Source organism: Saccostrea echinata, unplaced genomic scaffold (genome assembly GCF_033153115.1).
Source record: "Saccostrea echinata isolate AGI-Se365-2 ecotype Australia unplaced genomic scaffold, CSIRO_AGI_Sech_v1 ptg000004l, whole genome shotgun sequence".
Classification (NCBI taxonomy): Eukaryota; Metazoa; Mollusca; class Bivalvia; order Ostreida; family Ostreidae; genus Saccostrea; species Saccostrea echinata.
The window spans coordinates 11,394,305-11,419,063 of NW_026889753.1; the positions used below are offsets into that span (position 1 = coordinate 11,394,305).

The window sequence follows — 24,759 nt, forward strand, 5'->3', positions numbered from 1 at the left end:
TGCTTTTGAATTGCTGTGTAAGGAGATGATCTGTAAGTTCCAGGTTCGAATCACGCTGCAAGACATGAAAATAGGACTGAGGTCCCAAACTGAGGCAAACCAAAAGCACTCGTCGCAGGGAGCCGTTTAATATGTGTCAACTGCGTACTAACTTTATATTATATTGGTTATATTTGTGTCTCTTTTTGAACTGGGGATTTCTTATCTTTAAAAGTGAAAGAAAGTTCTGTATGTTCATACTGGCATATTATTAAGAAGTGTGATAAGACAAGTCTTTAAGGCTGTAACTTTTAAAAATCATGTATGCACAAAGAATCTATGCAATGGGTGTTTTTAAAAGCTTATAATTAGGTTTGACAATCTAATTAATCGTCATTATAGATTGCTCTGGCCTGATCTGTTCATTTTATGGCGGGTCCTTTAGTACACTGTTATGACGTATTTGAGTGTCAATATCTCTTGTTCCCTATTACTGAGGCGTATGCAAGACACCCCCGGACTTTATTATCCTATTTATAATCTTAGATAATTATCGCAGATTATCAATAACAAGAAATATAAGCCTGCTCTTGTTTAAGAAAGTCATGGTATAAATTTATCGAGTCGTGGTGCAGAAAGTTCGATATTGAAAGTAAAGATCCATTGTACTGTGTATTCACTTTGAACCAATTCCTTTCTATTTATTTGAATGCAGATCATTGGTTTAAATGAAGATTCATAGCAATAATGTTTAAAAAAAATCAACATCAAGCAAACAAACAACAACAAAAGTGAAACGAAAGCAAAACTCATATTAAAAAGCTTCACACTTTCAGTAACTTACTCGAGCCAAAGGCTCAAGGGATCTTTTGGGTCCCTCATCCGTCCGTCAAAACCACTGGACCAAACCAAACTTGCCTTAAAGAATCCTTGGTCATGAAGAATCGTGCCAAAGAAGACCAAGAATGGGATTTGAACAAAAATCTTCTTTACAAGAAGCATGTTGGAATACTAAGGTGGACCTTCCAGATACAATGAAATCTCAATTTGTTCAAATCATTATTGTCCCGGATACGGGATGCAATGGAATCACACTTAATAGGAATATAAAGAGGTAAAATCTTCATAAATCCCCAAAATAAGAAGGAGACTTTCCCATATATCCATCATCTCAAAACCCAAACTATGGCATGTATTGTGTTTAATGGTTCAGTTATCAAGTTTTAATATGAAAATCGAGTGTTATGCCCTGATCCGTTTTGACACCCCATTTTAGACGCACTAAAGTAGATATATATACCGGGGTAATACTAGTATATACCTGCTATGAAGTGCATATTATATCTTGAGAGTGATTAATATTAACTTTAAAAAACAAATGTTTCCTTAAATGCACAAAATGACAAGCAATTTACAGATCATGAGGCCCTGGTGTATCTCCATTGTTGTAAATATATCACATATTACATGTAAACCCAAGATTTCAATCCATATATCAGGGGATCCATTTTGGTTCCATATCAGTAATTGTCCCCCGCTTTTGCGAAAGCGTGGGAACATTAAAACTCATTCGTCTGTCAGTTTGTCTGTCACAAAAACTTAAACCTTGGTCATAACTTTTGAATGAGAAAAGAAAACTTAAGGCTTTCTTGTTTCACATGTACATTACCTGTGACAAGACCTTTCCAAATATACTGATTTTTGACCCCTTGACCTTGAAGTTTGATCTACTCTTCAAAAATTTTCTTCAAAATACTTTTACCTTGGGCATAACTTTTGATCGAGGAGAGATAGGGCTTTCATATTTCTCATGTACATTGCCTGTGACGTGACAAGACCTTCCAAAATGTACCATGATTTTTTACCCCTTGACCTTGAAGTTTGACATACTTAAAAAAATAACATTGGTTATAACTTTTAAATGAGAAAAGATATAGCTTTCATATTTGAAATGTGCATTTCCTGTGATAAGACGTTTCCGAATATGCTATGATTTTTGACCCAGTGACCCTTGACCTTGAGGTTTGACCTAATTTTAAAAAAATCACCTTGGTAAGAAGTTTTGAATGAGAGAAGATAGGGTGTTCATATTTGACAAGTGTCAAGAAGTTACCTGTGTCAAGAAATTTCGGGATGTGCTATGATATTTGACCCCGTGACCTTGACCTTCAAGTTTGACTTAATTTTCAAAATTATCATTTCTGCCAACTTTTGAAGAAGAAAAGATAGAGCATTCATATTTGTCATGTGCATTACCTGTGACAAGGCCTTTCCAAATGTACTATGATTTTTAACCCCATGATCTCCAACTTGAAGTTTAACCTAAGATTCTAAAATTTTAACATTGCTGATAATTTTTGAATGAGAGGAGATATGTCATGTGCATTACCCATTTCAAGACCTTCCCCAATATACTCTGGTTTTTGACATCATGACCTTGACCTTGAAGTTTATTTTACAGTCTTTTTCATTTTTTTTTTTTACATTGGTAAGAAATTTTGAACGAGAGAAAATAAGGCTTTCATATTTTACATGTACATAACCTATGACAACACCTCTCAAAAAGGTATATAAATTTTTGTTTTCATGACTCTGATCTATAAGTTTGAAGGACATACAAACAAGACAGTTAACATATGCCATAAAATCATTGCATCCAAACCACTAAGACACCGAAAGCGGGGGACCACAATTCTTTGAATTTGCTTGTTCACAAAACTTTTGAATTCGTATTAAAGAACCTTTGCTTTGACGTCAAAATTAATTTCTAAAATCACCTATATAAAGGGACATGTTCATATATTTACAATTACAACTTAAACACTGATGAACTAGCTGTAAATTATCATAAAAACTCAATAAGAAGAGCAAGGCTTTGTCAGGAAATGTATTACTTGTATAAAGTTTGCTGCAGAATAACATGTTTGTCCGAATTTTCTATCCCGGAAAGCTACAGTTCTGTAGCTAGTGTAATGAAAAACACATATATTTTATATACTTAACTATAATCATTTTCCCCTAGAGAAAGATAACAAGAGAAATTCTAAACATATAACTGTAGTCTTTTTAGGCAAAATTTCTTTGTCTTGTAGTAAAGGCGAACCTCTCTAATATATATTTTATAAATATGTCAGTTTTAGTCTAATGTCTGTTGCATACACTTGACAAGGTACATGTATAACTGTACATTATATATAAGATCAACTGACATTGGTTTAAATTCTTTCATCATTTCCCCTTAAAGTATATAGCGGACAAAGAAAACAGAGAGAGAGAGAGATTTCTATGTTGCCAAATAGTCAGTAAGTCGACAGAACATAAGTATCAACGGTTAATTACATCAGATTGTATTTTTGATTTTCTTACGTATAGCCACCACTACCTTCCCTGATAATATCCTCCATTGTTAAAAACTAAGTCTTTTTTTATTTGATCAGTTATTTAAACTTTGTGGTTTAGAAATCTAGATTATTATTTTGAATAAGTCATTTCTGTCGTTAAATCGCGTTGTGCTTTTCTCACAAATCATGAATCATTTAATTTCACAGATCTAGAGACTTAACATTACACCAGACAAAAATAACAAAAGTTGATATAAAAACACAATGATAAAGGAAATGTTCTTTTAAATTTGTGTCGAATTAATGTCGCGTGGGTAAATGTCCCGATTTTTTAATGGCAGGCGTGAAATATAAATACAATTAGAAAACAGCTTCTGGGGCAAGGAAACAGTTGTCACCGATTTATTTTTCAGAAAAAGAAATCTTTAACTTAATAAGGTGGCCAATGAGTGCAAGACTAATGCAATCCCGTGGGAAAATGTGAAAAAGTTTTGTTTGATTAAATGAATAGGAAGTAAACATCCTGGTTATCTTGTGTGTTTGGTGCAGAGGTGAAATCTTTCGTTTGTTGTGCATTTAGCATTGCTTAAGGATACAAAGCACTTGTAAACAAACAATTTGATGCATTATGGATTGATATATATATCTATATTTTTGACTGATGTTTAATAGAAATACCATAAATAACAGATTCCCAAAATATAAAGAAATCTTAGGATTTCTTTGGTGTTCAAATAGTCATCTACCATTTTTACATAAATCTTTACATTTTTTGCACTCATTTTATGACGTTATTACAAAATCTTAACATTTCCACAATTACTTTGGCAAACATTATTCAAGTTATCTGTATGAACGTGTATTTAATGGAAATGTGGCTGATTTCTGAAAAAAAAGTTTATCATTAATAATATCTCTATTTGCTCAAAGAACGATAACCGATGTTTCTTCACAAAACTAATATTTCAAACTTGAAGGAAACAAAATTAATCATTTTATAATTTTTTGTATATTTGGTCAAAAACGTCATTTTCAAAGTGACTTTATTTCCATATCCAAATCACAGGTGCTTGGGGACCCCCCTTCGCCCACTCCCATCCACCCCTAGCTTTGTACACAAAGTATTCTTCGACTTTTTAACTAGATGAAATCCCGCGCAATTGAATTTTTACCACTGTTGAAGGAACAGTTCCGATGGTGTAGCTGATAGTTTTATCATGTTGTAAATTTTGAATTTTGTACTATGTGGAGGTAAATGCCACTCGGAGCTCCTCTGGTGGTGCCTCGCACTCTAACCTCGGACGTGGATGTATAAATACATCAAGCTTAAAGGTTTTGATTCTGAATTTAGGAAATCAAAAGAATCTTATTGAATACACCAGATAAATTGACTGTATTCTCAATATTTTTTCCCTTTAAATAAAAAAAAATGTACTTCATGTGAGATTAAGTGACATGGAGGATTAAGCATCCCCTGTCGACCTGTGACAACCATCGTGTGGTCCTTGTCATGATTGGGTAAACGCTAAAATAATGACTTTTGTTGTTGTATGCTCCATTAATGTAGATTTTCAAGTTGTTTTTTTTTGTTTTGTTTTGTTTTTTTGTTTTTTTTAAATGATGATTATAGCAACAAGAAACGTTCTTTATAGCCATTTTATTTATTAGGAGTTTTTGTGACATAATATATATATGCATATGACATGATATACAAACGAGTGACCCGAAACAGGAGACGAGTTGTAATTGACGACTTCACTGAAAACAAGTCCTTGCACTTTGTTAAGCGAGATTTCGAACTTTCACTGGAAGCATTTTACAAAAGAACTTTCGTTTTGTTTTCAGAGAAAAGGTTTAGTCGATATTTGCATACGTGTGTTTGTGTAAAATCTATTGAATACAAAAGATAGAACACAACAGGTAAGTAAGTTTTAAAAAATATAATTTGTATATCAGGTCGTAAAAAGTAACAAGGTTAGCTATTAAAAAAGACTAGATAATCAGCCAGTGACGTATTCTTCCAAAAGTCCTTGAGCTATCGCTACCACCCCCACCCCACCCGGTGAATTTTGGAGGCTGTGATTTTCTGAAAGCTTATAAAAATGCTACAAAATGAGCCATGCTTGCACTCTGGTCGTCGGGGCGTTAAGGGTTTTTGGGGCAAACGCAGAAGACATTATTTTAAAAAATCGCTGAATATTAGTGATGTACCGATTAATCGATTAAATCGATTATCTAGTCGAAATGGCCCTTGATTATAGATAATCGATTATAATTTTGATAATCGATTAATCAAAAGTTAGTTAAAAGCAAATTATTTCCAAGATTTCTTGATTCATTCTTCTCTGAATGTAACTAAATCCTATAGTCTGTCCCACGGTGCCAAGGACCTCACTTTTCGGCTCATATCTCAAGATTATAAATACCTTGGCCATCAAACTAGTTTCGATAGATAGATCTTTTTTCCCCCCAAACTTCCTGCATTTATTCGAACCCTCATAAATAACAATTAAATAAAAGTATCCAGTGATACCAAATACATCAACCGTGCATTTTAGAAATCACTCCAGATTTTTACCAATTTATTCTTCATGCAAAAATGAACAAATTTAATACTTGTAATCAATCGATTATTAATCAATTATAGTGAATCCGATTATTCCGATAATCGATTATGAGAAAATTTCGATTGCCCATCACTACTGAATATTGGAAAAAGTGTATAGGCTTAATTCCTAAAATATCTAATTGTTTGTCTGTCTTAAAACTTTGATATATCATAGTTCTATTAAATTATAAATGCTGGCATCTCTAACATGCACACAATTGTTATACCCTTAGGTTTGGAGGGGGGGTCTTATCAAAATCAATGGAAAATTCCAATAATGTTTAATTTTCATAGTTAAAATTATATATAAAGCAAATTTTCATCCTTTTGTATGAATGCTGGTATAAATTTCAGTATCTACATTTAAATATGTTTGGTAAAAGCTGTACGAAGAAATACTCTCTACAATGTATCATTAATGCTATGTAACATCATTACATGAATATCATTAAATTTCATTCAGGCTTGCAATGAATAAACTGAAAACTAAAAAGTCTTGAAAAAATATTAAATCAAAATGTATCAACTAACTAATTGATGGATTGATTAATTCAGTTAATAAATCATAGACAATAGAGATACATATATCTGTCTGATCAGCAATCATGAAGATTAACTGTTTTTTTTCCGGTACAGGGATAAATAATTCAAAATAATGCAATCTTATTGTTGCTTCAAGTCTACTTTTAGGAGGTAAGTCCTTGAAAGTAGTAAAGTGTTAAGCTTAATCAGGAGAAAAAATCTACCTGGAAACGTCAATAGACATTAGTGAAAGACAATGCATTCTACGTTTTGAAAATTTAGATAACCAAAGAAAAAAGAAAAAAAGAAAAAGGTGGCCTGAAAGATGCTGGGTTTAACACGATAACAAAGCCTGCTAAAATACGATTAACATATGCAGTTCCAAAAGATCCACTGGAACACGAATCCTTTTAGAATTTTCAGACTACCTAGACCCCTTTAATTATGGGACCCTCAGATGGTGCTACCAGAGTTTTAAAAACTTCAGCAGACAAGAGAAAAGGAAATCAACGTCTTCCAGACTTCCACAGATCGAAGCCGAATGTGTTCCAAGTATCTCTATAGGACAACGGCCATCTGCCCATTCTTGCAGCACTGTGGTTGTTTCTAGCTCCTTCTGTGACAAACAAACAGTGACAAAGTGTTTGACAAAATGTGCAGAAGACTTCATTAGATAAGCAGTTGCTAATAAATGTGACTATAAATTGACTTGTAAAATTGACCAACATCTAGCAAGGGAAGCTTGATACCAAATTATCTGTATATGTAAATACATTGAAAATGAGGCAAAGCACGTCTCTCAAAATGACTCTGAAACAAGCAAATCTGTAGAGGCTCACAAAAGTAACTTTGGCTTTATATGCATCTATGTGGAGAAACACATCATCGAGAGTCACACTGTAGAGATCGAGACTGAGCAATACTTTAAATACTTATGAGATAAGTCCCAGTGTAACCAACTACAAAACAGATAAATTGATAGACAAACTAGTTAAACATTTCCAACATAGAAAAAAATCAAGCATCCAAACTACTTCTGAGTTGGGTAGCAGTGCTGATGTTGAGGGTAGTGCGTTTGAGTTTACGTCGTTTGACGAGGGACATCTTCAAGAATCGGCGGTGATACTGGTACATGAATAATGCACTCAGATCATTGCCTTAGCCACCATCTTCATATTGGCTCCTTTAGGGAGAAAGAAAACTTCGTAATGCATCAGGTATCCAGTAAATCCGAAAAGCAGATGAACACTAAGAAGCCGAAGAAAGTGGTGATGCTTTAACACATACTATTGCAAGGCATTTATATAGCTAGAAATAAGCCAGTTCGGTCACACCCAATCCAACATCAAGACAATAGGACTGGAAGAGCAATGTGTAGTTATGACTTTCCACTACATGTTTCTTCTGATAACTATTCTGTGCTTCATTTATGTTGGGAAAACTTTGATCTAAAAAGAGACTCCATCAGAGTCCTGCACAACACACTCTTCTCAGTACATCCTCATCCAAGCGGTTGCTAATAGGACCAGAACTTTATCTTAAGGAAAACCATGTAGCTGCCAAAGTCTGGAGGAAGTACAGTTTACCAAAAGCAGTTAATACTAAATCTTGCTATGACAAAAAGAAATTGGAAGAAAAGTTTCAAGTGAGGAACAGCTGTTTACCAGAAAATTATTTCAGGACTACAGATCTTTTCATTTTTAAATGGTTCCTCAGTAGAGTGGAATGGAATACAACACTTGTACTAGATCGAATTCGATGTCGATATCGACAATATTGCGTCGATATCGTATCGTCGCCACGGAGCACGGTTAAAAACATTGTAACCTCAAAGACAACGTAGAGAAAGTTTCACAAAACTTACTCTGCCTTATCATTTTATAACGTATTGGTAGCGACTTCCCCATTCATAAAAACGTATCCATAACACTTGACACCTAGTTTGCTAATAATTATTCGAATACCGTAAGTTCGATTGTCATTGTTTTCAAATTCTTTACCGCGTAACTATGCTTTTATAAGTTCCGCGACAGTAAAGCGTACATCACGTTCTTTTGAAAAGATTTTAAACTATAATCTGTTTCTTCGCAGACCATCCATTGTCCGATTCAAAGTCTCTCCCACTCAAAAATTGTCTTTTCCATTATATACAATTGCACGGCTCATTTTTTATATATATTTCCTGGTATCTCCAGCACTTTCAGAGTATAATTAGTAAATAACTCAATTTTGACCCTGCTCCATGACTCCGTTTTTGCTATCTCAAATCTTTGATAATTTTGATAAACATCAAGATATATTCCAATTTTATAACTCGATCAAAATATTTGAATCTGTTGTGAAAATATGTGTACCAAATTTGGTTGTAATATGACGTTAAATAAAAAAGTTATGACAAAAGTCTACGGACTTTTTGAATGACCCTCGTATCTAGGGAAAAATCGTCTTCCCAAGAACAGCAAAGCCATGTTTAGTCAATTTGATATGGAAACATTCTCAGGTAGTGTAGATTTAAATTTGTTCAAATCTTGACCCCATGGGGTAGGGTTGGGCCACAATGCACTATCAGAGTTTAACATATGAATGTATAGGGAAAAAATCTCTAAAATCTTTTTCTCAAGAACAGCAGGAAGGAAGTGTCTTGAGGTAGTGTGGATTCAAGTTTGTTCAAATTGTTACCCTGAGGGGTAGGGTAGGGCTACATCTATTAAAGTCATGACACTGGGGGTAGGGTGGAATCACAATAAGGATAAAAGTTTTAGATAGGAATATATAATAGAAAAAAATCTGCTGATGAAGCACAAGAGGGCCATATTGACTCAGGTGAGCGTTGTGGCCCATGGGCCTCTTGTTACTATTGAAAATGTTCATTGTTCACTTTTTGTTACAGTTTAGTCAAATAAAGGTTATGTAGTAGTGTATGAATAAAATTTGGTACTTAAGGAAGAGTTGGAACCCCCCCCCCCCCCCCAACGAAATAGGATTTTCGAGTATGGACAATTTTCCTTTTTTTTCCTTTGGCTTGTCAAGTTTCTTAAGTTAAGTAGAAGTTTTTTTTCTTAGGCTAGCCCCTTTCAAAAACAATGCTACGTCCCTGAACATGTTTAAAAAACCTATTCTACTGCATATATTAATGTCGCTTCACTCATTTACAAATTTCAAAACGAAATCTTTCGTTGTATAAGCGTTTCGAATTAATTGCATGGAATACTAAAGAAAAGATTTTTCCCTATATAAAAAGAAAAAAAAAACTCTTTTGCATTCATTTTGTTTCATACGAAATCATAGCATGTCGCAGAAAATAAATGCTTTTGTTTTCAATTGTACATAAACCATGCAGACCTGATAAAAACAAGATGTGTTTGTGAAACACTGATGCCCTCGTATGGCAGCTTATGGCGAAGGTTAAAGTTTTCAAATGCAAGTCAAACTCCATGTCAAGAGATCAAAAATGTTAGTACCCAAAGAAAGGTATTGTCTCAAGGAATATACCTGTGAAATATGAAAGCCTTAGCACCAACCGTTGAAAAGTTATGGCGAAGGTTAAAGATTTTCAAAAGTAAGTAAAACGTCACGGTCAAGGTCAAATGGTGCCCAGAGAAGGTCTTGATACACATGTTCGTGAAATGTGAAAGCCCTAGAACCAAACGTTCAAATGTTATAGCCAAGGTTGAAGTTTTTTAAAGTAGGTAAAACTCCAAGGTCAAGGTCAATGCCAAAATTGTTGGTGTCCAAAAGAAGGTCTTTTCACAAGAATATACATGTGAAGTACGAAAGCTCCATCACCAACTGTTCAAAAGTTATGGCCAAGATTAAAATTTTTTCAAAATTAAACTCCAAGGTCAAAGAGTCAAAGTTGTTGGTATTCAAAGGAAGGTCTTGTCACAAGGAAAATACAAGTGAAGTATGAAAGCTCTGGCACCAAAATTCAAAAGTTATGACCAAGGTTAAAGTTTTTTTTCAAAAGTAGGTCAAACTCGAGGTTAAGGTAAAGGATCAACGTTGTTGGTATCCAAAGAAAGGTCTTGTCACAAGAAATACATATGTGAAGTTTGAAAGCCCAAGCACCAACTGTTCAAAAGTTATAGCCAAGGTTAAAGCCTCATAAAATATTGCAAAAGTGGGTCAACCTCCAAGGTCAAAAATGATGGTATCCAAAGAAAGGTCTTGTCACAAGGAATACACATGTGAAATATGAAAGCCATAGCTCCAACCAATCGAAAGTTGAGGACTTTTTGAGGACAAACAGACAGACAGACGGACGGACAGGGCAAAAACTATATGCCCCCGAATCTTCGATTACGGGGGCATAAACAAATAGAATTTACCTGAAAATGACCGTAGAAACCTTATATGATCGATTGCAGCTTCGAGTCAGATAAATTTCGAAATAACAGATTGAATTGGACAAAACTACATGTAGTTGTCTCTCTTAAGAATTGAACTTCCGTAACTGTGATTCAGGAGTGTTTCTGCATTTAAGAAAGTTTTATTGATTTAGAAGCGAAATACTTCATGCTTTTGGTTAACATCTTAAAACTAACGTAAATTTTATATATATATACATTTGTGGTATCTCTCTATTATATAAACATACAGAGAGCAAATATCTTCATACCTGTATGAATTTTTTCGAAGGTCATAGGTCATTACGTGACCTAATCACACCGCGCAGTAATATCTACATAAAAAGACTTACGACTAACTTACTCTTCTTAGCAATATAGCATGTTTTTCATGCATAAAAAATGTACAAAATACCCAAGTAAAACAATAATCATTTTATTTACAATGTAAACGAGTAATTAATACAGTTCTTGGTCGATTTTACATAGAGAATAGAAAACTACGTGTTATAAATTTCATGTCTGAGCTGCATAGTCTCAACGTTTATCCTTATTTTTCTTGTAGACCTCTGAATGCTATATTTTTTTTCATTAAACTTTACTCACAATAAATTTGAAAATCTGTTGAAAAATACCAATGTAATGCAAACACGCCACAAACAGCTGACAAACACTGCACTCGGGAAGTTCGGTAGACGTAACACACCTCCATCATCGAGATCGTTGTCTTAACAATGTAAGCTGTCGCCTGTGTCTCCGTGTCAACATCATAATAAATATGCCTTATTAAAATCGTAGATTTTATGTTTCTGATCAAATTTTAAACTTGATTCCAAATTAACTGGTCCGGACAAGTGTCTCCATCCATCCCTTTCCGACCGAAATTCCTCCAACTTTTTATTATCAAACATCGGGCGTGTTTCTTGTGTTTTTTTTAACATCGAATACGGGCTCTCACGAACACAAAAATTCCTAGACACCAATATGCTCACTATAATTGATCACAAGTAGCCTTTCACAGAATATTCCCTTCAAAACAGAATCCTTTGCCAGATGAATTTGAAGCGTAAACGCTTTTCAAGCCGATTTACACCTTGCGTAATTTGTCAAAATCTACGACGAACAGTTAGTGCAATATTTATATTCGATTATATTCGATTGTCCGTCTCAAATGTATATATAAGTAATAAATAACAAGTTTAAAAACTTCACTGGGAAATGAAGTGGGTCGGTACGTGATCAAATCTTCTGAGAAGGCCTTCGGCCTTCACAGGATTTGATCACGTGACCGACCCACTTCATTTCCCAGAGAAGTTTTTAAACATGTTATCTATTTCTTAACTAATACCGAGAATTTAACTTTTATTGCTGAAAATTAACTTCCGTAAGATATCCGACCCCTTAAATTTTAACTTAATATCAGATTCGTGCCAGATTTGAAAAATCAAATAAACCATATTCGGGTTTATTTTTAAAAAGTTTTCTTTATGCATTGACTTTCATAAAATTGTCTTATGACCGTGGGTACACCGTAATTGTTGTAAACAAACTAACGATACCAGGGTTGTGGAATTTTTACTGATTTGTCCTTTAGAGATTTATGTTGTTGAATTAGTTATTTGATACGGAAGCCCGTTGAGGCCAGTTCAAAGAAGGAAATATTTATTATTGCGTTTAATCGCAATAATCATTGCGTTTAAACGCAAAAGAATGCGATTTATCGCAATGTGTATTGCGTTTAAACGCAAAACACTATTTAAACGCAAAAGATTGCGATTCAACCCAATCTTTTGCGTTTAAACGCAATACTTTTGCGATTAAATGGAATACTTTTTGCGTTTAAACGCAATGATATTTTTGCGTTTAAACGCAATACTTTTTGCGTTTGAACGCAATAATTTTTGCTTTTAAACGTAATGATATTGCGATTAAATACAATAATTTTTGCGATTAAACGTAATAATCTTTGCGTTTAAACGCAATAACCCTTCCTTATAATGATTTGTTTTGCATTTAAACACAATGATACTGTACTTTCAAATTCAAACATCAATTAGCCAAAGCTTATAATTACCTGTACATGTACTAGGATCCTAGTAATTATGCAACATTACTGAAACATTCAATTGATCAAAGACTTCATTAAAAGTGTTGGGTTCTAATACGTTTAAGACATTCAGGTTGTAAGGATGCCATTGTTTTACAACAATTTTCAAAAACTGGAAAATTTTGCAAAAAGACACAGAACAAATCGGATCTTCTTTGCTTACGTATCACAACTTATAGATAATGTTTAAGTGGTATTAATGGCACTTGTCAATTTGGTAGTACACAGCGATCAATCTGTTTTCATTTGATTTTGATCTCTTATGATCTCATATGAATCCATCACCTATGTTCTTGTGTTTACAGTATGCAACCATAGGAAATGTTGAGAATGCACATTTAAGTCTAAATACTACATGTTGTACGTAATTCCAACATTTTATCATTCCTTTTCTAAAAACCCTTTATACATGGGTTAAACTTCGTGACCGCAACGTAGGGGATAGTTTTTTTTTTAACAAAGCAACTGACCAAAACCATTAAGTATGTAGAGATCTAATAAGCGTAAGAATGTCTCTTCTTAGGTTGCCTTCGTTTTTACAACCCGACATTTTTTTCTCTTCTATAGATTCATATAAGTGATTTATCCTTTCGGAGAGCGTTTGCTCGAATAAATCTGATACTATAAAGCCAGACAACACACGATTTCCTAATAAGTAAAAAAGAGAAAGAAAAGATATAAGTATGCGTGGGTCCATTGTACTCTGCAAGGTTTGATACAAATGACTGCCTGTAGCTGCCTGTACAAAGATTATTGCGTTTAAACGCAAATATTATTGCGTTTAAACGCAAAAGTATTGCGGTTAATCGCAATATTATTGTGTTTAATTGCAATATTATTGCGTTTAAACGCAAAAACTATTGCGTTTAATCGCAAAAACTATTACGTTTAATTGCAAAAATTATTGCGTTTAATCGCAAAAATATTATTGCGTTTAAACGCAAAAAGTATTGCGTTAAATCGGAAAGTTATTGCGTTTAATCGCAAAAATATTATTGCGTTTAAACGCAAAAAGTATTGCGTTTAATCGGAAAGTTATTGCGTTTAAACGCAAAATATTGCAATATTGCAATGTTTTGCGTTTAAACGCAATAAAAAATATTTCTTTCTCTGAATTGGCCTCAACGGGCTTCCGCAATTTGAAGCAATTATTTTTTTTTTATTTCATGTTACTAGATGAAATCCCGCGCAAGCTCGTGGAATTGAGTTTTTACCACTGCTGACGGAATAATTTCAGCAATGTATCATAGATTCTACTGACAATCAGGCTTGGGGCGAATTGAAATTGAAAAGTAATGCATTACATTACCATTACTTCAAGGATCTCGGCATTAAATTACCATTACCATTACTTTAATTTCTTAAAGTAATGCATTACATTATTACTTTAACAAAGTAATGCAGTACCATTACCATTAGTTTTGGAGGTTTTCAAAAATAGAAACACAAAACTTTGCAACTATTTTCATAAACATGCATCTCACCCCTTCAAATGTAAACATTGTGAATGATAATTCAATTTTGATTTCAAGTACTTGTATTTATTACATTGTAAATAATTTGAATATCTTTTTATTATTCATGGGAAGTTCAACTGCCAATAAGATTAAAACATGTACAATAGCAACTTTTGTGTAACTATTGATGTCATAAAGCAATCAGCTTTTGGGGCAAGAACTGCGAACGATAGTATTGTTCTCCCGCCTACCTCCAAGTCAATTTTCAAAAGTTAAGATATTCGAATGAATTTTAATATTTATATTGATATTTATATGGATTTTCATAAAACATTACCTCTTTGGGAAAACAACGAGAGATAACTCTAAAATTTTGGTAAAACGTGTTTTTCACTATAGAAATCAACGGAAAACGGAAAATATTTTTAAAACATCTCCCCCCCCCCCCCCCCGTGAAACAAAAATTCCTTTTTACGGGTAATATGGACTGTCATTTCACAAATTCATACCAAAGCTTTTTGTGTTTCACAGGGGGGAACATATGTTTATATACAAAAAACGACAAAAATGCTTATTTTTTCAGCAATTTCCAAGTGCTTTACAACTGAAACATTATATTTTACTAATATATCTGCTTAATTTTATATGCATAAAGCATAAGAAAAGATTTAAGAAACATTTTTTCATATCCAAGACTATTTCAGAATGTGGTGATGCTTTGTAGCCCGATTTCAGTGGAAAATATCGTCTACCCCCCTTATTTCAAGAGCTGGAATTAGGGATATTTTACTATTTAGCACTGGAATTAAAATAATTAATCAATTACCACTGAACTGTTCTTTGTTTTAAACAAAGATTTTATGGCCAAATTGTCATTAATATTGAATTAAATGGTTGTAAAATGTAGGCGGGAATCGGGAGTTACCGTGCGTAGTTCTTTACTCCCTCCCCAAAACTAAAACTTAACTTCATAAGACATTTACACATTATTTGGATCTAGAACCTTAAATTATGGCAACAATCACGCACTGACAAACTTGTAAAAAGGACAATATGTACATTTTGCTCTATTAAAAGAAGAATGCCTGTCTTCTATTTCTTTTCCTTTTTGGGCAATGAATTTGTTATGGTCAGCTCAAGCTAGACCAGCTCAGTTAATGTTTCATAAACACAGTCAGAAGAAAGAGAGTACTCTCAAAACAATACATTGTTTTAATTGTTACATAACCTTAGAGACATTGTGTATTTTGATGACATTCTATCCAAAAGATTGCAATTATCAATTTACAGTGTATATTAATTAGTGTACTTATTACCGGAATTATTTTTTAAAGGATATTAAAAAAAACTTTAAAATATTCTTTGAAATTAAATCTAATCTGAAATAAGTATGAAAATCTTTGGTAATTGTACTTTCAACAGAATAAAAAGTGTATTCAAATAGATACAGTCAGAGAGTTTATTCAAATTGGTTAACTTTTTAAATGTGTAATGCCAAAAAAATTGCATAGCATGTAATGGTAATGTAATGTATTACTTTCTCAAATCCAGAGAAATGCTTTCATTACATAGCATTAAAAAAGCATTATTTTGTATGTACCCATTTTAAAGAAATTAAATGAACATGGAAATTATTGTTTAGGTTATTTTTTCAATGATAGGAATGAATGAAAAAAGTTAACCTATTTAACTAAACTCTAAATAAATAAACTCTCTGTATCTATTTAAATACATTTTTTGTTCTGTTGAAAGTAACATTATATTACATTTAAATTTTCACACTTATTTTAGATAGGATTTGAGTGTCTTCAAAACAAACTATGCCTCTGGGGTTATGTAATAATTAAAACAATGTATTGTTTTGAGAAGTGCTCTAAATTACCAGTGCCTTTCTTCTGACTGTTTATGAAATATTAACTGAGTTGGTCTAGCTTGAGCTGACCATGACAAATCCATTACACCAAAAGGAATAGAAGACATGCAGGCATTGTACACTTAGGAGAGCAAAATGAACATACTGTCCAACCCTTTTATTAACTTTGTCAATGCATGTATTTTTAAATAAGGTACTAGATCCAAATAAGCTATGCTTTATCATTAGATAGTTTTTATTAGATATTTTTGGCAAGGGTTAAAGTGCCCCAAAGTAAAATTATTGCTATATGACATCAATAGTTATACAAAAAGTACATATTGTACATGTTTTATCTTCCTGACAATTGAAATGTTTGAACTTCCCTTGAATAATAAAAAGTTAAATACAGTGTGATAAATACAGGTTCTTGCAATCAAATTTGAATTATCATTTGTCATGTTTAGTTTTGAAGGGGTTGGATGCATGCTTATGAAAATAGTTGCAAAATTTGTATTTCTATTTTTAATAAAAACCAAAAGTAATGGTAATGCATTATTTCACTAAAGTAATGGTAATGTAATGCAGTACTTTAAGAATTCAGAGTAATGGCAATTAAATGCCCAAATTCTTGAAGTAATGGTAATGTAATGCTTTACTTTACAATGTAATTCGCCCCAAAACCTGGTATCGATATACCTTTTATGGTAGAATGACTGTTTTAAAAATAGCCTACCTTCTCGTAAAGAAATCAACGTGCGTCTACCCCATTGTGAAAACTAATCGTAATGAAACTTACGCTGACCATGGATACCGCACAGCTAAAAGTTTGATTGTGCCATGTCACAAATCATTTAGAGAACTCGACAGGTTCCCCATCGTAGATTCAAATGTGGGGATGGGGGGGGGGGGACTCGTGGTACCTATTTGTTCACCCCAAAAATAATGTAATGTCAAGTGTAGTCCTATTGTAGAGTTTGATAAAATAAAACACCAGAAATCAGTATAGATGTATGAGTCAACCTTGATACTAAGGATGTATCTATAAATTAGCCCAATATTTCAATATAAGGAGCTTTCCATATTGTAGATGTCAATGATGAGATTCTGCAGTTTTTGTGGCATCCAGTCATCAGATTTACAGAAGTGTAGTCGATGTAAGGTGGAATTATACTGCTCTAGAGTCTGTCAAAGAAATCACTGGAAGAAGGGACATAAGATGGAATGTAAGGAGGTGAGCGTTGGTAAGTGGAGAAAATATCTATATAATATGGAGCAGGTTCAGTCTATTTTATTAGGTGATGATTTATATTAATATCTGTAGAACTGTCTGAGTGCAGTTTTTGTGGCGTCCGATCTCCAGATTTAATGAGATGTAGTCGATGTAAGGGAGAATTCTATTGTTCACGGGAATGTCAAAGAAATCACTGGAAAGCTGGACACAAGAGAAAGTGCAAGGAAGTGAGCATAGACGGTAAGATGTCACAAAAGAAGCAAAAAAAAAACAAAAACAAAAACAAAAAACAAAAATAAAGCCAAAAAAAACCCCATTGTCTTCCTACGTTTATTCACAATGAACCATCACGAAGTTAAACTAAACTAAATTATATTTTTTTCCAAACTGAAAATTCCAAAGTGCGCGGTTTAGAAGCTACATACCAAACCTAGTTTTCTTGAACATAAAGACTTGTCATATTATTCCAGAAAGGTCCTATAAGCCAGCCATAGGACAAACCAAATATACAAATCAAAATATAGGCCAAAAATATGCTTATCATTTAAAAGCACAGAAACTTTCCAGATTCAAAATCTTAAGTTTTGGAAAATTTTGTTTTATAATAGATCTACTACGTATAAAAAAAGGGATTAGGTTATAAAATACATAATGAATGAGAGTCTCATATTAAGACGAAATGGAAAATGAATAAACGTCATATTGTTAAAAAAAAATAGAGCAATCTATAAAACTAGCAGTTTATACTTATTAATCAAAGTTTGAATAATTTTATTTAATATATACATGTAGGTACCTGTATAAAAAAAAAATCAAGTTTAAGATTTTAAAATGCGTAATATTTATGCCCTGTTCACATGGAGAGTAAAATTCGCAGTAAAGGTTTACAGTAAGGATATTCAGTAAGGCTATTATGACGTCATTTTCAAATCACGACACCTTATGCAGAGCAGATCCATTTGACATAATGTCATAGTGTCTGTGCACATTTCAGTAATTAACAAAATTTTCCTTTTTTTCACTACCTATATCTGACCCCCGACATGTGGCATGTGACTTAATTTTGCCATTATGCATCCGTCAAAATTTGATTCGAATTAGCTTCGCTCAGCGTTCACACGGAGCTAATGCGAAGTAATTTAATTAATACGCAGTAAATTAATTCGAATTAAACCAATTCGCATTAAATGCCCCGTGTGAACGCGGTTCAAATTTAATTCGCAGTAATTTACGTATAATTCGAATTACACTCTCCATGTGAACAGGGCATTAGATTTTTATTTTGATAGAATCAAGTTCACCAACGTTGATATGCACTTCCTGCAAAAAATCGTCAGAACAGCTAAAGAGATGTACAGGATGTCTGCAAGTGTCTTACTGCTCCAAAGAGTGTCAACTTCAGGACTGGACGCAGAAACACAAGGATGAATGTGTGAAGATACAAGTACGAGTTGAGGAGGAAGATTGTTTACAGGAAGTGGAAAAAGACGACCAGAAAGATGTTGTCTTCAACAAAAAGAAGTCCATCGAAGAAGAAGAGAACGATCATAAATCGCTTAATGTTTGTACTGTATGTGGGGAAAAACGTCTATTGAAAGTATGCCAAAGATGTAAGGTACAAAAGTACTGCTCTGCTGAATGTCAAAAGGCAGACTGGAAAAAGCATAAATCAAACTGCACAAAAAAAGAAAAACCAACACAGAGGAGTGAAAGGGGCGCTGACGATTCATTGCCAATATGTGCAAACTGTAAAAGTCAAAGTGCAGCTTTCAGGTGTACTGGTTGTAGGGTTGTGTACTACTGTTCAGAAGATTGTCAGAAGTCAGATTCGAAAAAACACAAAACATCGTGTAAAGCATACAGATTTCAGACGAGAGTGAGAGAAACTCTAACTGTTGCAGAATGTTCTATAATGGGTCTTGTCACGCCTGAAGAACACGGAGGGAGGAACCGAAACGACTTGAAGAACGATACCGACAAAGAAAACTTTTTGGCATTTTTTTCTTGTCGTCGATGTAAATCTGCAGCTGGGAATTGCAAAGTCACCTGTGCCGAATGTAAGTCTGTAATGTACTGCTCAAAGCTATGCATGGATCTGGATAAATCGGAACACAGAAAAATGTGTGTACCATTATGCTATCAAATATCAGGAATTTCAGTATCATCATGCAGAGGCTTTGAAGATTCTGCGGGACCTAGTCCCTTTAAACATACAACATTTTCTTCGCCTTCTCACGCCAAATTGCCCTTTCCAATAAATCCAATATTTGTTGATGATGATGCAGATCTGAAATGGATCGTTGAAAGAAACGTGCAGTCACAATATAAGGCGATAGAGAAAACTAACCGGAAGTTTCCCTATCACACTCTGATTACCCGTCTAAGGGAAATTCCAATAGAAGGGAGGTCTATGTTTACTTCCAACATATCCACACTTCCTTATGTGTTTCTCGCCTGCATTAGAAGGTTTCATAACTACAGGGGCCGCCATAATGTTTACTTGCAGGTACATGTTTAAAACTTCTTATCTCATTTGAAAAAAAATATTGATGAATGCATTTTTTTCAATCATCCATCTGAAAGTCTAACACTATTCTTGACCATGCATCAATGCATGAAATGCAGCAATTTATTGACAGAGCTGGAAGCACATGCATTGAGTTGTGCTTTTATATTATTGAATTAGGTACATAAAAAAATAATTTGTAAACCCTCCAATTCGTACCAAATCTGCTAGGATATTAGCCCATGATCCACAATGATGGTCTTGATAAAGTTATAGAAATGCCCTTTATGGTGAGCGGTGCTTTTGATCAGATATCTAAATTAAAATAATGAAGTCTGTCTCACAGCATCTCTATCAGGTGAAGTAGGCCGCCACGTCTATATGGTTTGACAAATATGCACTTGTAATAAGTAGAATTAGAGAACACATATACATGAAAAAAAAAAATTAAATACACCGATGTAATATATAATTATGTACCTAAAAACATTGCAACCAGAATCAAAGAGGTAAAAACATGGTTATATATAAAAACAGCAGTGGTTTGGGTGTTCTACATTTGTGGTGAAGTGCTTGTCAGAAAAACATGGAAGTATTCTGTCTATTGGAAGTGTTCAAGAAAAATAAGAAGTAATTGAATAATGTTAAGCATACATAAAGATGATGGGGATTAAGCAAGAACTTGTGAAGATTTAAAGTTTGTCCCTTGCATATGTGAAAGAATGCAAGTCATATATTGTTTTCCTTTGCACCTTTATTTTATTATTTTCTTAATGAATATAAGGTTTAATTTTAGTTAAATATTAGTGTTTAAAATATATTGGGCTTATAGATATCATATGATATCATTTTAGCAAAAGCCCAAATTACAGAAGATTTCTTGAATTATTTGAAGTTCCCATCGAACCTATCGATTTAGAACACTTTAATGGATTTTGTCTTTTCTTTTTCATTTTTGTCTTTGTTTTCAGGATTCTGAAAGGCGGGAAATTTATGTTTCCTTCTACCTCCCAAACGACAATCCAACACCATACTTTCAGTGGAGTGACATTGTTCCTGGAAAATTTGTCGCCATTTTGTTCCCTTGCATCCATTTCTTTGGTGATGGCACTGTTGGTTTGCGCGTGGATAAAGCCAAAAATGTTTACTGTTTTGATGTTAAAGACTAACATTTGCATTTTCAAACTACAACTGGCCATTTATAAGTCGGAAGAGAAAATGCTAGTTAGCACTGCTCACCTTTTACTACTTCATCACGGTCATGCAAATTTTCTGATAATAAGCACTTTGCCCAAGAAATTAGATCTGTTGTGCATATAGAATTTGTTTATCAATGTGCGTCATAGAGATATAGCTCTATAAATTGTATGCTCCTTGCTTTCATGGATTATCATTGTTAAAGACCTCAAGATGTACATGAGTTCTCTGCAAAAGATTATATCCATTGCAGTGTTTCCTTGCCATTAGTGTTTTACTTATTAACCGTTTGCGATTATCTTGTCATTTAGTGTTTTACTTATTAACCGTTTGCGATTATCTTGTCATTTAGTGTTTTACTTATTAACCGTTTGCGATTATCTTGTCATTTAGTGTTTTACTTATTAACCGTTTGCGATTATCATGTTATTAGTGTTTTACTTATTAACCGTTTGCGATTATCTTGCCAGGGATGATTAACCGTTTGCGATTAATCTTACAGGGATGATCAAAATTGAAATTTGGATATTACATGTACAATGTATACATTAATTTGTACAGAGTAGTTTTAACACAAGCAGATTTTGCAATACTTTTATTTTAATTTTATGTCCGGTGTTGTTTTAATAAAAGTAAATCAAAGTAAGTTTTGATCTTCATACGCAAGCGCATAATATCGTTTTGAAAATGGGGTGGGGGGATAATTGACAACTTACCTAAAAATTCTTTTACAAGAAAAAAAAAGGATTTGTCCAAACTCGAAATTTCTATTTTGTAGGGGGAAGGGGTTGAGGTAATTTCCATCTTTTTTCAACAAAACTTTTGTAAATACATTAATTTTTATTATGCTATGAAAAAAAGGGATCAGCTGCCCTTTTAATGAACATTTTCATACTACAGTACATTAGAACAGAACAATCTGACATCTATTAGAAATGAATGAAGATAATGTTTCATAACTGTAAAGAAAGAAAAAAGAGGCTTTTGGGCCACAAGGCTCACCTGAATCACAAGGGCCCCTCTGTCTTTCATCAACAGATTTTTCCCCTGTGTATTCCTATGTAAAACATTTATCGCCCATTGTGGCCCACCATAACCCTGGGGGTCATAATATGAACACATCTGAATTTAAACTATTTAAGAATGCTTCCATATAAATATGACTAATTATGGTTTTGCCGTTCTTGAGAAATAGATATTTAAAGATTTTTCCTATAAATTCTTATACAAAATTTTGATCCCCCGTCATGATTTGAACAAATTTTAATCTACATTACCTGAGGACGCTACTATATAAATATTATAAATATAACTAATCATGGCTTTGTTGTTCATAAGAAGAAGTATTTTAAGGAGACTGGGGGGTCCAAACAAAAATTTCTTCAAAATTGATCAAATTGGCAGAAATACTTCATATAATCATCAGTTACATTTTAGTATAAAAGACTACAACCTTAATTTTCAGATTTATTGCATCTTAGTATACCGCACATTAAGTCAACATGAAAACATAACAAAAACAATATGAAACACAAATATAAAGTGGAAAGGGGCTAAAAACATAACAATTACATCAGATGAAATAAATTCAATTAAAAAAAACCTTCGTTACAATGAAAATGTTAGATAAACATGACAATCTAGTGAAAATACACACTTCACCTTTATGCAATTATTCAAATTTAAAAAAAAAATATATAACCATAGGATTTTATTCAACTTGTTACATAATAAGGATCAATGTATTTATAATATAAATCAAGCATAAAGAAAATTTTCTGCTGGTGAATTTTGAGAAATGGAAATAAAAACTGTCAAATTCCAACAAAATACTTGGCATATTACTAGTTACCTCCATTACTAGTTACCTCCCTTTGCAGATTGCAAAATGCTGATTTTTTTTAATTTTGTAACATTGGGTTTTTCATAAATTTGATCTTTAAATAATATTTTAATATCCTGAAACCCAATGGTATTCCTTTCTCACAACAATTTCAAATGTTAAAAACAGACCACAACCAACTATCTGCAAATTTCTCAGCCACAAAATCAGACAAAATTTCTTCTGCAACTAAAAATGAAAGAGATGAGATGTTTATAATTTTGGATGTTCTGTACCATTAGGTACTGAAGACTTATGACTAGTAATCCTTTTTGGGGAAATTTTTCCCTTGAAAAATAATTCTTCAAAAAGTGGTAAATAATCTTCTCGAGGCAATGGTTGATGGCATATACTGCAACCTCAGCATAGTTGTTACTCCAAAAATAGTAATGCTACCTCAAGCACAAGTCAGCTTTGCTCCAGTTGATTTTCCCAGAATTTTCTGAAAATTACACATAAATGCTTATAAATTGATGATAAGTACAACATTCTTCTAAAATGCATTGTAAATCTCAAGTCATATCATATGTAATTAATTATTCACTAAGTATCTTTAATTATAAAATTATGGCCTTATTTATATTTCATAATTTCCAATGTCAAAATATTAAACAACTTTTTGGTACCAAGGACATATATTATGCACATTACATATCATCACATCTGATGATATAATTATTGAAATTCTTTTCATGGAATAAATAATATCAATTTATAATATACCCGAGTCCTATTCTTTATATTTGTCATTGAACAATTCATATAATATTCAAGCAAATTGCATATATCATTTAGCTGTTTAGGAAACAATGTTTGCCTGTTTAAACATGTTTATAATTGATAAAATACAAAGAAAGAACAATCAAACGTATGTCCTCATTTTTAATGCAAGGCGTGAAATATATGTTTTAAAAAAAAAGCTTCTGGGGTAAGGAAACAGTTGTCACCGATTTATTTGTCAGAAAAAATATTTTATTTAAAAAGGTGGCCATTGAGTGCAAAACTAATGCAATCCATAGGAAAATGTTAAGAATTAAGTGACGTATTGTTTTATTAAGTGAAAAGGAAGTTTTTATTTTTGTATTGTATATTTGTTAGTTGTATATCGCGTGTATATCTATGTGCTGTAGATCACCAATTATTCGCGACACCTTATTTTTGCGGGATAGGTATTTGGTATTTATAAGCGAGACAACATTTTCACAAATGCTGATTATTACTGTTTATATCCTATGTCAATAAAGATGTACGCTAGAATGAAATTCTGGCGAGCAAATCGTCTCGCGTAATTAAGCCAACATAAAGTTCTCGCGATAAGAAAGTGATTTACAGTATATTTTCTTTGTGTTAAAAAGAACAGACAAAGTTGGTAAAACTTGTGTCCAATCCTATTGATTATGCTCAATAAAATATGTTTAAATCAAGGAAGTATACACCCCAGGTTATCTTTTGTCTTTTGTGCAGAAATTATTAAAAAAAAAAGTCCCACGGGTTTTTGATTGTTTTGCCACCGTGTTTAGCTGTTATTTTTGGGGAGTCACAAATGAGAAAGAGGGACTCGCTTTTCACGCCAGGGGGAATAGATAACCTTCGCTTCAAACTCGGCCGAAAGGTACATGTAGGTCACAACTTTTTGTTGCATTTGTAACTGATATTGACACAAATACAATATCGCAGGGAATATAAAATAGATAAAATCTGTTTTATAATTGAATAATCATATAGATG

General features: G+C 33.1%; 1 protein-coding gene across 1 annotated transcript; it reads left to right on the forward strand.

Moving 5' to 3' along the window:
* Positions 1 to 7,589: 7,589 nt before the first annotated feature.
* Positions 7,590 to 21,456, forward strand: LOC133178927 (uncharacterized). Its single transcript, XM_061313580.1, has 6 exons — positions 7,590 to 7,667; positions 7,907 to 8,095; positions 17,303 to 17,456; positions 17,537 to 17,686; positions 18,736 to 19,952; positions 20,924 to 21,456. The coding sequence occupies exons 1-6, from the start codon at positions 7,590 to 7,592 to the stop codon at positions 21,119 to 21,121; spliced, it is 1,986 nt and encodes a 661-aa protein (XP_061169564.1). The 3' UTR covers positions 21,122 to 21,456.
* Positions 21,457 to 24,759: the final 3,303 nt, after the last annotated feature.

What these genes read in the sequence shown, in the direction of transcription:
- LOC133178927 (XM_061313580.1), top strand. Translation starts at nt 7,590, where the DNA reads ATGCACTCAGATCATTGCCTTAGCCACCATCTTCATATTGGCTCCTTT. An exon ending in AAAACTTCGTAATGCATCAG is followed by an intron (nt 7,668 to 7,906) that starts GTATCCAGTAAA and finishes TGATCTAAAAAG; the next exon opens with AGACTCCATCAGAGTCCTGC. An exon ending in AATTGGAAGAAAAGTTTCAA is followed by an intron (nt 8,096 to 17,302) that starts GTGAGGAACAGC and finishes TCCATATTGTAG; the next exon opens with ATGTCAATGATGAGATTCTG.